We start from the raw sequence: 13,185 nt of genomic DNA on the forward strand, positions 1-13,185 counted from the left end.
CCCAAGGGCAGAGCCCCTTGTGATTTAATCAACAAACCGTGGCACAAAGCTATCCCTACTTGGGAAATAGCAATTTTAAATATATTAGGTTTATTTCAATTTCAATTCGTCTTTTCTTCCCCTCGATCCATTTTTCATTTCGATGTTTTATACAGCTCTTGCAAGACTAGTGGCATCATTGTAAATACTTTTGCCGTGAGTCTTTTAGAAGAAAAGCCTCACTCTAGTCATCGACTTGGCCGATTTAAGTGAAAAATACAAAACTGTACATTGTTAGTGAATTGCTAATGATGTTTGAGAAGTTGACTGTCCGTGATTGGTATTTCGATGCTTAATAATTTATAAAGTGTTTATGCTTTTGAGATTAATTAAAAAAAAACTTTCCGTAGAAGAAGTTTTTCAACGAAGAGTAAAGGTCATTTTAAACTTAAGATCAGCAGATATAAATACCTGTTAAAATTCAAACCCAAAACGACCAGAAATTACTATTAAAGAGTAATTAAAACCCTAAACGAATAGAAATTAAATAAACAATCATAGCAAAAAAACATGCAGCAAGTAGTAATATAAATGAATAAATAAATCTTAAAGCGAGTAATGCTTAAATTGAATATGCAAATCAAGCTGAAAACGAAAAAATTATCTTGCTACTGAAGTATATATGAGACCCAAAACGAACAGAAATTAAATAAACAATCACAGCACAAAAAAAAAAAAAACATACAGCAAGTAATAATATAAATGAATAAATAAATCTTAAAGCGAGTAATGCTTAAAATGAATATGCAAATCAAGCTTAAAACGAAAAAAATATTTTGCTACTGAAATATAAATGAAACCCGAAACGAACAGAAATCATAGGCAATAGCGCTGCCTAAGTAAAGAACGATGTGAGCACAATGTATTATTTATTTTTGTTTCTTGGTCTTAGACAGGGACACTTCGTATCAAAGAAATTGTCATAGAAGCTTCGAAAAAGGCTCATTCTATTGGAAATTGGAATGGCTAGTGCCCTTTTTAATACTCGAAAGCGACTGAAAGGTCACCAATACTCCACCTACGCCCACTATTTCCCCAAACATATCCAATTAAAATTTTGAGATTGCCATTTTTGTTCAGCGTATTTGATTTCCAGATAGAAATTATGTTTTTGAGGCCACTCCCCCACAGCCCTCAGGGCAAGGGTTGTAAGTTATACCCTGTGGGTATATAAGTTTTTTTTTCATAGAAAGCGTTGTCGTTGAAACTTCAAAAAGGGTTCATTTTATTGGATATTGAAATGGCTAGTGCCCTATCTAATAGTCGAGTGATTGGAGGGGAACTAACCCCCCTCTCCTATCCATCTTTCTACAAAACACATCCAATCAGAGTTTTGAGAGCCACTCTGTCAAAGGAGGTAAAAGATCCGCAAATTATGTCTAAGAGGAAGACACTCCCGCCAAGGCCTTCAGGGTAAGGGTTGTTTTATGCCTTGGGGGTATATAAGGTTTTTATTGAAAGTTTGGTCGTAGAAACTTGAAAAAGGGCTCATTCGGTTAGAAATTCAAAGGGCTAGTGCCCTTTTTAATAGTCGAAAGTGATTTTAGGGCAACCAACCCCTCTGTTACGCGCACCTTTTCCCCAAACACATCCAATCAAAATTTTGGGATAGCCATTTTGCTCAACGCAGTTGAAAGATCCGGAAATTATGTCTTTGAGGATGACAACCCCCCCCCTCCCACCAGCTCTCAGTGCAAGGATTGTAAGTTATGCCCTGGGGGCTTACAAGGTTTTTATTGAAAGCTTCGTAGTAGAAGCATCAAAAGGGCTCATTCTATTGGAAATTGAAAGGGCTAGTGCCTTTTTAATAGTTGAAAGTGATTTTAGAGCAACTAACGCCACTCTCAGGCCCACCATTTCCCCAAACACATCCAGTCAAAATTTTGAGATAGTCGTTTTGTTTAACGTAGCTTAAAGTTCTAGAAATTAGGTCTTTGAGGATGACAACCTCCTCACAGCCCTCAGTGCAAGAGTTGTAATTTATGCCCTGGGGGCATATGAGGTATTTATAGAAAGTGTTGTCGTAGAAACTCAAAAAGGACTCATTCGACTGGAAATTGAATGGGCTAGTGTCCTTTTTAATAGTCCAAAGTGATTGGAAGGCTTGACATTTTTAAAATAAAAATCTATGTGGGTACAATGTATTATTATTTTTTTCTTTTTTTCGCTTTGACAAGGGCACTTCGTATCGAAGGAGTTGTCTTAGGAACTTCGAAAACGGCTCATTCGATTGAAGTTAAAAAGGGCTGATGCCCTTTTTAATAGTCGAAAGTGACTGGAGGGTAACTACTCCCCCTACCACGCCCACCATCCCATTTGCCCATTATGTTTAAAAACTAAATGTTGCCTTAAGATTGAATCAAAATACACTGTGTTAATCCTAATTCCCAATAAGGCATCTCAGCAGTATCTCAAGAACGACTGAGAGTATTATTTTTTAACCTTCGGGGCTACTTCTGCTCTTAACATTTAACTAAATCAAAATAGCGTAAGTGTATTCAAGCTATCAAAGAAAGTAAACAGATCTTTTTTGCGAATGGTATCACGTTTTCTATTTCAGGTCAACTAGAGGACGTATGAAACTAAATTAAACACTACTATTTGTGTCCAGATTTTTAAAAGGGTGTATGTTATTAAAAATTGCGGAAAATTTTTCTCCAGCATACAAATAGCAGGCCAAACTATCAAGTCTTAAAAAAACGAAAAGATTTAAAGAATTATTTTCTTTTTTCTTGAAAAGACTATTTCAATATAAAACGAACAGAAATTAATTAAAAAAAACTTTTTCCACAAAATAAGCCTTTCAAAGAAAAGTACAGAACTCCATTTAATCAAAATGAACAAAAATAAAATAAACTAATCTACCAAGCGTGAAACTACCACAAATCAGAATCGATAAATAAATGAAACCCAAAACTAACAGAAATTACAGTAGATAACCTTGTGAAACTCAAAATGAGCAGAAATTAACATGAGCTGGGCTCAAAACCCCTATGCCTTCCCAAGGCCAGAACATAATTTGCACTTGCCTGAAAAAATACAAATGAATGTGAATTGTCAGTTTAATATACATATATCTGATATTTAGTAATCAGAATGTTAATATTATTTGATTTATTAAAGTTACAAAGGAAAAACATTTATATTTTTTCAGTGAAGTGCAAATTATGTTCTGGCCTTTGGAAGGCATAGGAGTTTTGAAGCTTTATATGTTAACAAGTATCCGCTAGTATAACGTACAGCCCTTTTCCCCAGTGCCTGGGGGATTCAAACCTGGAACCGTAGGTGTTTGACATTTGGACTATCTTGAACAAAATGGCTAACTCCAAATTTTAATCATAATCATTTAGAAAAAATGGCGTGCGGGGGTTGCCTACTGTCCGATTATTCTTTACTTTTAAAAATGGAGCTAGAACTTACGATTTAAATCGAATAAGCTTTCTCCAAAGTCTATACGATTACCTCTCCGATAAAAACCTTACATATAAACAATGTACAGCATGCATAACTCACAACCCTTGCCCTGGGGGCAGTGGGAGGTTTTGTCAGGCCCCGAGGCATACTTGCTTTAATTACTTCACGTTTTGGCTATTTTTGACGTAATGGCCATCTCAAAATTTTGATTGGCTGCATTTGGGGAAAAGGGGGCGTGAAAGGGGGGGGGAGTTGGTGCCCTTGAATTACATTTGACTCTTGAAAAGGGTACTAGAAATTACCATTTCCAATTTAATGAGCCCCTCCGAAGTTTATAACACTACCCCTTGCATAAAAGCACCTTTGGGAGAAAATAATAAAAAAAAAATTGAAGGTACATAAGATATATTCAGTCATTTATGTTTGCACCTGTTATCTTTATGTTTGTAAGATAGCTAATTTTAATTTCTACTTGTTTGGGGTTTCGTTTATTCTTCAACAGTAATTTCTGGTCTTTTTGAGTTTTAGCTATAATAGGAATTAATTTCTGTTTATACGAGCATCCCTTCCGTAAGAACCATATATGCCCCCAGGGCATGACTTACAACGCCCTCCCCAGGGCCTTGGGGCGTTTTGTCGACGCCGTAGTTTTTGTTATATGAATTTTGAACTATTTTTAACGAAATAGCTTTCTCAAAATTTTTATCGGATGCATTTGAGAAAAAAGGGTGTGAGGGGGGGGGGCTGCGTACCCTACAATATCTTTTAACTCTTAAAAATTAAACTAGAATGTTCAATTTCCAATCAAATGAGGCCTCTCTGAAGTTTATACGAGCATCCCTTCCATAAGAACCATATATGCCCCCAGGGAATAACTTGCAACACCTGCACCCAGGCCCTTGGCGGTTGTGTCAACATTGGAGTGTTATGTGATCATTGAACTATTTTAAAAAAAGGGCTATCTCAAAAATCTCATCGGATTTCATTTGGGAAAAAAGGGCGTGCGGGGGGGGGGGCGGCTAGTTGCCGTCTGATCACTTTTGAATCTAAAAAGGGCACTAGAACTCTCGATTCTAATCGAATGAGCCCCCTTTGAAGTTTATGCTACGACCCCTTCCAAATGAAGTGCCTCTGGGGAAAAAAAATAATAATAAAACATTGGAGCCGTGTGGCTTTTACTAAAGGAAACGCTATAGCGTTGCCTCTGATGTAAATAGCTTAACTTTTAATACTAAAACAAGGAATATTCTGTATTCTATTGTTTTTAACATGCATTTCTGTCGTTTCATAGTCCGCATGGTTTAATGAGAGGCAGAAGACTTCACGAATGAGTTGAACTGGACACGCCCATCAGCTACTAAGCAAAATAATGTGAACTACGTCTTTTGTTAGAAAGCTACTATTTCTTTTTTTTTCAGTGTGATGTTCGCTTTGTTTTGGAATGGAAATAATCCCCAGACACTGTGTGCAAAATTTATCCTCATCCTCAGTTCGACGATTCATTTCGTAACCAATTTGTGTGGCATTTACTTCGGGCTGAAAAGCGGAAGGGGGCTTTGATCTTGGTTTTATTTCTTATACAAATGCCTCACTGTTCTGAAGCACTAGGCTAAGAGTTTTACACGAGAATTCTCTTCTCCAAGAGCAAAAAAGGGCTACGAGTCAATATTTGAAAAATGGATATCGTTTTTAGCATTAGGATTCAGCCAATTGTAATCCTGTTCTTAAGGTATCAAAATCAGGGTATCAAAGGTATCAAAACCTGGCAGTTCCAGTCCCTGCGATCAAGTTCGGTAGACCCCAAGATGAATACTAGCTTCTTGTCTGAATCAGACTGTAAACCTATGCATTTGACATATAATCATTTCATATCCAAATGGTCATTCAATTAATTTCTTAAATATAACTTTATGATCTCAGCTCTCCTACAATTGACTGCATACGGTTTTTGGGGAAAATCCTATCCCTCACACACAAATACAGAAAAACACACACATATATTTTAGATAATATTTGTGTGCGTATTAATCTTTGTGTATGCTAGTAAAAGACCCCTCTTAGATGTTTTCACTTTATAATTCTGGTAGAAAAAAAAATCCAAAATAGTTATATATTTTAAAAGAGAAACCTTTTAACTTTGAAGCCCTAAATTCATCTTCTCTCCCGAGTATTTCCTAATTTCTTTTCTAAGCGTCTCTTAGAAGTTGATGAAGGAATTGTTTTTGTTCTTGTTGGAAAGTGCTGTAAAATGTATCCTTGTTGAAGGAAAATATCTGGAGTAAAATCACGAGAAAGCCATTGTTTAGAAAGAGTATTTGAGTAAAAATACTCGGGCAGTAACTATGGTTATGCAATGACATCTTTGTGTCTTCTCCTTTTTCGAGATCGCAAGCTGTAGATGTAAAATGATATTTTTAGCAAAAAACCTAATTAATAGAAAAAGGAAAGCTGGCTAATTAACAAAAAATTTGAAAAAAAGAAAGATCTTTGTATATATGTGGTATAATCTTCCCAAATTGTGATTAGCTTGTCTCTTCTGTTTTTTTTTTCTAAAACAACTGACAGATCTATTGCCACAGAAGATACAGACAAACAAGTTTCAATTGAATACGGAGTACCCCAGGGTTCTATTTATATGCCAACCCTCTTCCTCATCTATGTAAACGACCTCTACCGACTTTTTAACACCCCAATTACCAATGTTTGCTGTGGATCAAATTTTACTCTCAAACTAAGTCGGCGTTCACATCTGATAGTCGAGAAGAATCGGTAGCATTTGCAGATGACACCACTCTAGGTGTTACGGCTCCGGATGAATCATCCCTTATTCTAAAGCTTCAAGCAATGACTGAGAAGATACTCAATTGGTTTGACTTAAATCAACTAGCTTTAAATGTAAAAAAGTCGTACCTTCTTATTTTTTCTCGCACAAGTGGGAGCTGTCCCACAATTACTAAGCTTCGTACACCAAGAGTCTCAATAAGTCGCTCCCGGACCGATTTATGCAATTCCTGTGAATTCTTTTTATCTGTCGTTTAAGTTGCATGTTCAGGTAATAAGAGTGAAAATTTCCCACGGACTTGGAATCATTCGAAAATTAAAGCGTTTTTTCCTTTTCCTATTCTCCGTCTTTTATATTTCTGCCTTTTTTACCCTTATATATGTTACTGTTTGTCCGAGTGGATGTCTACTTTTCCTTCTGTACTTGCTCCTGTTCACCATCTTCGTGAGAAAGCGGCAAGGGTTCTCTAGTCGACTACACACACTCCTGTTGACATCGATTGAAGATATTTATGTTATCACTCTATCTTCGTTGGCATATCGATTCTTCCACGGAGATCTCCCACGTCGTTTTTCTGGACGACTTAAACTAGTAAGGGAAGTCAATTTTTATACAATTGGAAATTGGAAGGGCGTGATGATTCCGGCTCATCCCTGGGTCCGTTCAGGTTTCGGTCAGTGCGGGACTGTGGGACGCGCTTGGAACTTGGTTCCTGCCAAGATCCGGCAGTCACGAACACTTGGTTGCTTTAAGAGACAGATGAAAAGTTTTTTAGTAAGGGAAATTATTAAATCATTTTTAATGTTTTGTGTTTTTTTTGGGTTGTTGTTTTGTTGGTATTGTATCCTCGATGACGTAAAAAATTTTAAATTATTTTTTATTTTTGGGTGATAGGAGGGTCGCTTGTTTCGTGGGGACTGTCGGTTAGTTGATTTATTTTACTTGTATATTTATAATTTTGAGATGTTGGGTACGGATATGCCCAGTTTGAACACTAGTTATTCTTTCTGAGTTGTTTCCTAAATACGGACTGCAGAACCCTTCGGGATTTTGTTGCTGTTATTGTTATTTTATGGAAATAAATGGAACTTGAACTTGTTTTTTTTTCTAAAATTTGTTGTTTGTCAGTAAATCTAAGCTTTAATAGGATTGGAGCTTCGCTTTCGTAGCTTAATTTAAGGTCACTATACTGAAAAACGTGTCTTCACGGAGGTGAACATTCGGTTAACTTCTGTTTGACATCAAAGCTGAAAAAATAAAACCACAGCAATTGACATTTAATGCTTCGCTTGGCTGTCAACAACGTTTCAGTGAAGGAACATTGTTATGGCTGCTTTGTCTTTGACTCTAAGATTAACCTAGCGAGGGGTCTCCAGGTGTTTTTGATCGGTGGCGTCAATTGGGGGAACAGGGGGAACATTTACCCTTCCCTAGAGTTTAAAAATATTTTTCTGGTATTTTCATTGAAATATCGTTAAAATGGCTTTTTTGGTACTTGCATTTTCTTTCTTTTTCAAAAAAAGAGAAAACAGTGGGTTTCCCCCACCCCTGCTTTGAATTTGAAAATACACTTTTGCCGCACAATATAAATATTCTTTTTGATATAAATAAATGTTTCCTGTTTTTGCAACTTGTGGAAAAACTGGTCCCTTTATCGTTAGTCTGTTTGTTTCGTTGTTTGCTTACAAAGTGATAATTAGAGTCCCCATGAAAAGAGGACCAAAGTGGGTATTCACCCCTCTCCCGCTTCTCACCTTTTGAAAGACCAAAAATAAACAACAAAAAAGCAAAATTGAAAAGAGCAAAAAAGGGCAAAATTCAGAGAAATGGCTGGTACTGTTTTAGAAAAATAACCATTTTTTCAAATTTATTCTCCGTCCCGCATTTAAAAACGTTCTGCTAGTTTGTCCTCTTCTGAAAAAATCTACTGGTGCCCATGAAAGCAGTTATTGTCTTCTAATATCCGAGCATGTGGCATGATCGCCACACTTAAAGGTTTGTTACTAGTTCTTTAATGTATTAAATAAATAAAACAATTTTTTTTTAACTGATAGTAAGGAGCGACATTAAAACATAATACGAACAGAAATTTTTCCGTATTTGAGAGGGGCTGTCTCCTCCTCATAGCCGCGCACTGTGCACGAGAGTTTTTTATTGTTTTAAAAATTGAGTTGTCAGAAATAGTCAAACCTTAACGTAAAGAGCGAGGCGTTGAGGAGGGGACAGCCCTTTTCATATGCAGAATAATTTCTGTTCGTTTTAAGTTTTGATGTTGCTCCTTACTTTCAGTTGAAAAACTTGTTTATTTTTTATTTAATTTCTGATCGTTTTTTTAAATAATGCTGGGAAATCCGGCGCCCCCTTCATAGCAATGTCCCTTCCCCCATGGGACGATCCTCTCACACAACCCCCCCTACCAGAAAAAATCCCCCTTGAAAACGTCTGTATACTTCCCAATAACCAAGACTATATGTAAATATGGGGTAAAGTCCCACCCCCCAGGGACTTTGGGAGATTAAGTCATCCTAAAAGACATATTTATGATATTTTTGACCATGCTGAACAAAACGGCTATCTCAAAATTTTGATCGGGTGACTTTGGGAAAAAAATGAGCGTGGGAGGGGGCCTAGTTGCCCTTTATTTTTTTGGTCACTTAAAAAGGGCACTAGAGCTTTTAGTTTTTGTTCGAGTGAGCCCTCTCACGTTATTCTAGGACCTCTGGATTAATACGATCACCCTTGAGAAAAAAAACAAATAAACACGCATCCGTGATCTTTCTTCTGGCAAAAAATACACAAATCCATATTTTTACAGATAGGAGCTTGAAACCTCTACAGTAGGGTTCCAGGCGCGTAACTTTTGAAAGGGTAGGACTAAACTTGATGAAACTTATATATTTGAAATCAGTATTAAAATCTCATTCTTTTTATGTATCTATTGGTATCAAAATCCCGTTTTTTAGAGTTTCCGTTACTGTTGAGCTGAGTCGCTCCTAACTTACAGTTTGTTACCACAAACTGTTTGATTTTTCTGAAGCGCTGTCTGGTGATTTTTGAAGAAGAACACATGCACTACCTACTTTGAGTATTTATGAAAACTCCAGTCTTCAGTGCACTTTTTGGATTCAGAGAAGTTGCACTTGAATTTTCTCCAAAAAAATTGAAGCTTTTTAAAGTAAAACCTTTTAAAAATTTGAAATTAATTTGATAGTTTTAACGAAGAAATTCAAATGGAGAACAGACTTCATTATGCTGGCATTTTTAGATATTTCTTTCATCCAGCGATTTTGATTTTTTTTTTTAAATTAGTGATTTGGCCTATCTTTCGAAATGGCAACCCTTGTCGAAATGACAAGGTTGTAGCCCTAGTGATTTATGATTATCCTAGTGTTTTTTATATTGCCTAAACAAAAACAGAAAAAAAAGACTAAATCAGCACATAAATCACTAGATTATTGAAGAAAATGACTAATAATAGTGATTTTTAATATAGTGATTTTTTTTCACTAAGCGGCAACCCTGCCTTCAGACAAAATTTATTCGTAAAAACTTTTGTAAAATATAAGTCTTTTTTCCCACTCAGGGAATTTTAATTTGTAGCATTGAGACAAATAACTAGTTGTTCATAGTTTGTTTTTCCTTCTGATGCGTGCAACAAAGACGGTTTATATTTACACTCATACGGGTACACAAGGTAAAGTGCATGATCATTTATGCTTCTATAAATTCAAAAAACGATCATAAAGTAGATCCCAGTGTTGGCTTCCACATGTTAACATTATTGAATTAATATTCATGACATTGCTTAAATCATCTGTTAAATAATTATTAATATTAATGAAGTTAATGTTAATTATTAATATTAATTGTTAGTATTCAGTGTTAATCAATTATTGTTATTTATTAATATTAGTATGGTTTCCACATATTAACATAATTATTGAATTAATATTCATGGCATTGTATAAATCTGTTCAATTTATTATTACTCATTACCCATCTGTTAAATAATTATTAATATTAATTAACTATTATTAATATTAATATGGCTTCCACATATTAACATAACTAATAGAATTAAAATTCATGGCATTATTTAAATCTGATAAATTTATTATTACCCATTATCCATCTGTTAAATAATTATTAATGTCAATAAAGTTAGAACTAAGACTGAAGTTAGAACTTCAGAAATTCTGAAACTCAGAGCTGTGTATTATCTTATTTATATCTGAAGTTTTGAATTTCACCAGAGTTTTTCCTTCTATATTACAGAGTCAAGGCGACACCGGTGTTAAGCTCCAATATAACCATAGTCGCTTATGCAGCTTAAAGAAGAACTGCGGTATCACCAGCATTCCTCCATCAAGTGCAATCAACGTTAGCTGCCTTACAGAAGAAGAAGCAATTAATCTAGTGAGACATCTTTTAAGGTAAGCTTTCCATTTTAGTCTCTTGGCTTTCTTGACAGGGAATTAAATTTTCTTTTTTTAGAAGAAGGAATCCAATTTAAGAGCAAGGGGAAAAGTTGGACATTCAATCAGACTAAGTAAGCTTGTACTTTTAACTAATTGCTTAAAGAGAAATGATCTTACAGGTTCATAATTGAACTTCTAATAGTAATGACTGAATTTAAAAAATGAAACGTAACTGGAAATTTCAGTGTTCAATGGAGATTTAATTGTAACTGGGATTTGATCAGAATCAAATTTATTCAGACTTGTCGAGAGCTATGAACAATATGCCTCCAGAGACAGTGTAATACTTGTATCCTTGGGCCAATGATGCCAAATCAGCCTGTTTAAAATAAAAACTTCATAGACAAGTTTTAGTACAAAGGTTAATATGCTAACACTTGGCGAAAAACTTTATTGACAAGTTTTAAGGTTAATATGTTAACTCTTGGCGAAATCCGATTGAAAAAAAAACTTCATAGGCAAGTTTTAGTACAAAGGTTAATATGTTAACACTTGGCGAAAAACTTTATAGACAAGTTTTAAGGTTAATATGCGAAATCCGATTGGCAAAAAAACTTCATAGACAAGTTTTAGTACAAAGATTAATATGTTAACTTCTAAACTAGTAGCTAATCAGTGCATACAGCACTACCCATACCATAAATACCCCTACCTTTACTATTCCCTTAACGATTGCTTCTACCACCACAATTCTGAGTTCGACTACTCGTGATATTATGTTTCTTCGGAGGTTATTCTTATCACGACCGCTCATGCAATGACTGTTCTAAGCATGACTCTACTGTTACTGCTCCCACTTTGACTGCTTCTAGTACTTATGCCATCACTACTGCCATCACTACTCTGGAAATGACTGTTCCCTCAACGATTTTTCCTATCATCAAAGTTCCGATCACAGATTCCTTGACAGTGTTTTTCCTTTGACGGCTTTCTCTCCTACGGATACTCATGCCATGACTATTTTAAGCAAAATTATACCCTAACTGAAAATCACCAATTCAAAAATCACTTGTTCGCCTGTGAGTCCAAGCAAATTCAGTCCCCTGTTCTGCATACAAGTCCAGTGGACATTGTCCGTCATGAATCAACCCAAAAATCTTGATCATCTCTTAGTTCTATGACTATTTACCTTAGTGTTGCCCTAGGAGTTAAAATCAAGTTGCCATCAAGCCATGGCTATGGAGAAAAACCCAAGAAAGATATTCTGAGTGAGAGGCAAATATGGCATAAGTCTTTTTTGGATTGTATAAAAATGATGCCTTTGTACTACACACTACAGAGGCAGTAATTTTAGTGGTAGTAGTAGTTTTGGTAGCCATAGTAGTAGTGGCAGTTTTTGTTGTAGTAGCGTGCAAATGTGTTCTTTAGGGGCATTCCCCAGGCTACACAGCGTGTCCCCAGGTGGCGATAGGGGAACGCCCTACTGATATGTAGGGTACCTCCATAGGAGGCACGGACCAAGGAGGGAATTTATACATCGGGGTCCATAATACAAACTGGGGCACCCTCGCCTGGGGCCACAAATAAAGGTGGAGGAGGAAGAAGGCCCCTGACATGTACACTCAACTGAGCCTAACGGTGTGTCCACACGTCTCTTGAGTTACAAACCTTCTCCCAGTAAAGGTTTTAAATTACATGGTGATGCAGAACACCATCGTGGGAGGATCCTCTATAGGAGGACAACTGCGGCAGGGCGTAAGATACAGGTCTATGGACAACGGCCTCTACAAAGGGCTGCTTCGAACCTTTCGGGGTACATGCAAGACTGGGAACCTTGCGGTCAACTCTATTCCCACTTGAGGAGTGGTTCCCCTTGAAGAAATTGTAGCCTAGTAAACGACACAGAATTCGCACGGGATTGTGATTAATGGATAATTCTTCTGGGCTTGGTCTGTTTTGACGGGTGTTTTCGGGCTGAAAAACCTCTGCCTAGCTAATTTATCTACTATGGGCTACCTCCCCATAGTAGCATAATATTTTTAGGCAAGAATATATAATGAGTCGGAGGTAATGGGCTTGGAACTGTCTGTGCAGGGTTTCGACTCTTGTTGATAGAAGAGCATCGTCAAGTGCTGAAAACCATCCTGTGACCAAGATGGGCCCAGGATTGCGCAAACCCTCCATTTACTGGAGGTCCCAGGAACTTCTGGCTGTCCGGCTCTAAGCCTGCTTAAGCGCTTCGACGTAGACTTGAGAAGATATGGTGATCCCCGCCCTGAACTGGTATCCGGGATCATTACTGTTCCTGAGGACAAAGTAATTTCAATGATATAAAGAACATGAAAATTGAAACTTGGAATATTACGACGTAAAAAAAAATGACTATCGTATCGATATTTTAACTGGCGAATTCAGACGATTCGAACTGGACTTATTAGGAGTTTCAGAAACTCATATCCCAGGGGTATGAAGCATGAAACTAGGTGATATAGAATTTGTTTACTCAGGCAGGGAGGATGGGGTACATAGACA

At 36.5% G+C, this 13,185-nt stretch overlaps 1 protein-coding gene across 3 annotated transcripts in view; it reads left to right on the forward strand.

The window, feature by feature from the left end:
- The window catches only part of ArgRS-m (arginyl-tRNA synthetase, mitochondrial), a 91,466-nt gene that overhangs the window by 59,457 nt on the left and 18,824 nt on the right, over window positions 1-13,185 (forward strand). For 2 of the 3 annotated variants that reach the window (XM_089106155.1, XM_089106154.1), the window contains exon 5: window positions 10,511-10,668. In XM_089106155.1, coding sequence (XP_088962281.1) covers window positions 10,511-10,668 — 158 coding nt within the window. Of the gene's footprint in view, window positions 1-7,382; window positions 7,542-10,510; window positions 10,669-13,185 lie in introns of those variants that run through there. The other variant, XM_089106156.1, reaches the window with a different exon arrangement.

Source organism: Artemia sp. Qi Xiang Cuo, chromosome 20 (genome assembly GCF_049724085.1).
Source record: "Artemia sp. Qi Xiang Cuo chromosome 20, ASM4972408v1, whole genome shotgun sequence".
NCBI classification, from domain to species: domain Eukaryota; kingdom Metazoa; phylum Arthropoda; class Branchiopoda; order Anostraca; family Artemiidae; genus Artemia; species Artemia sp. Qi Xiang Cuo.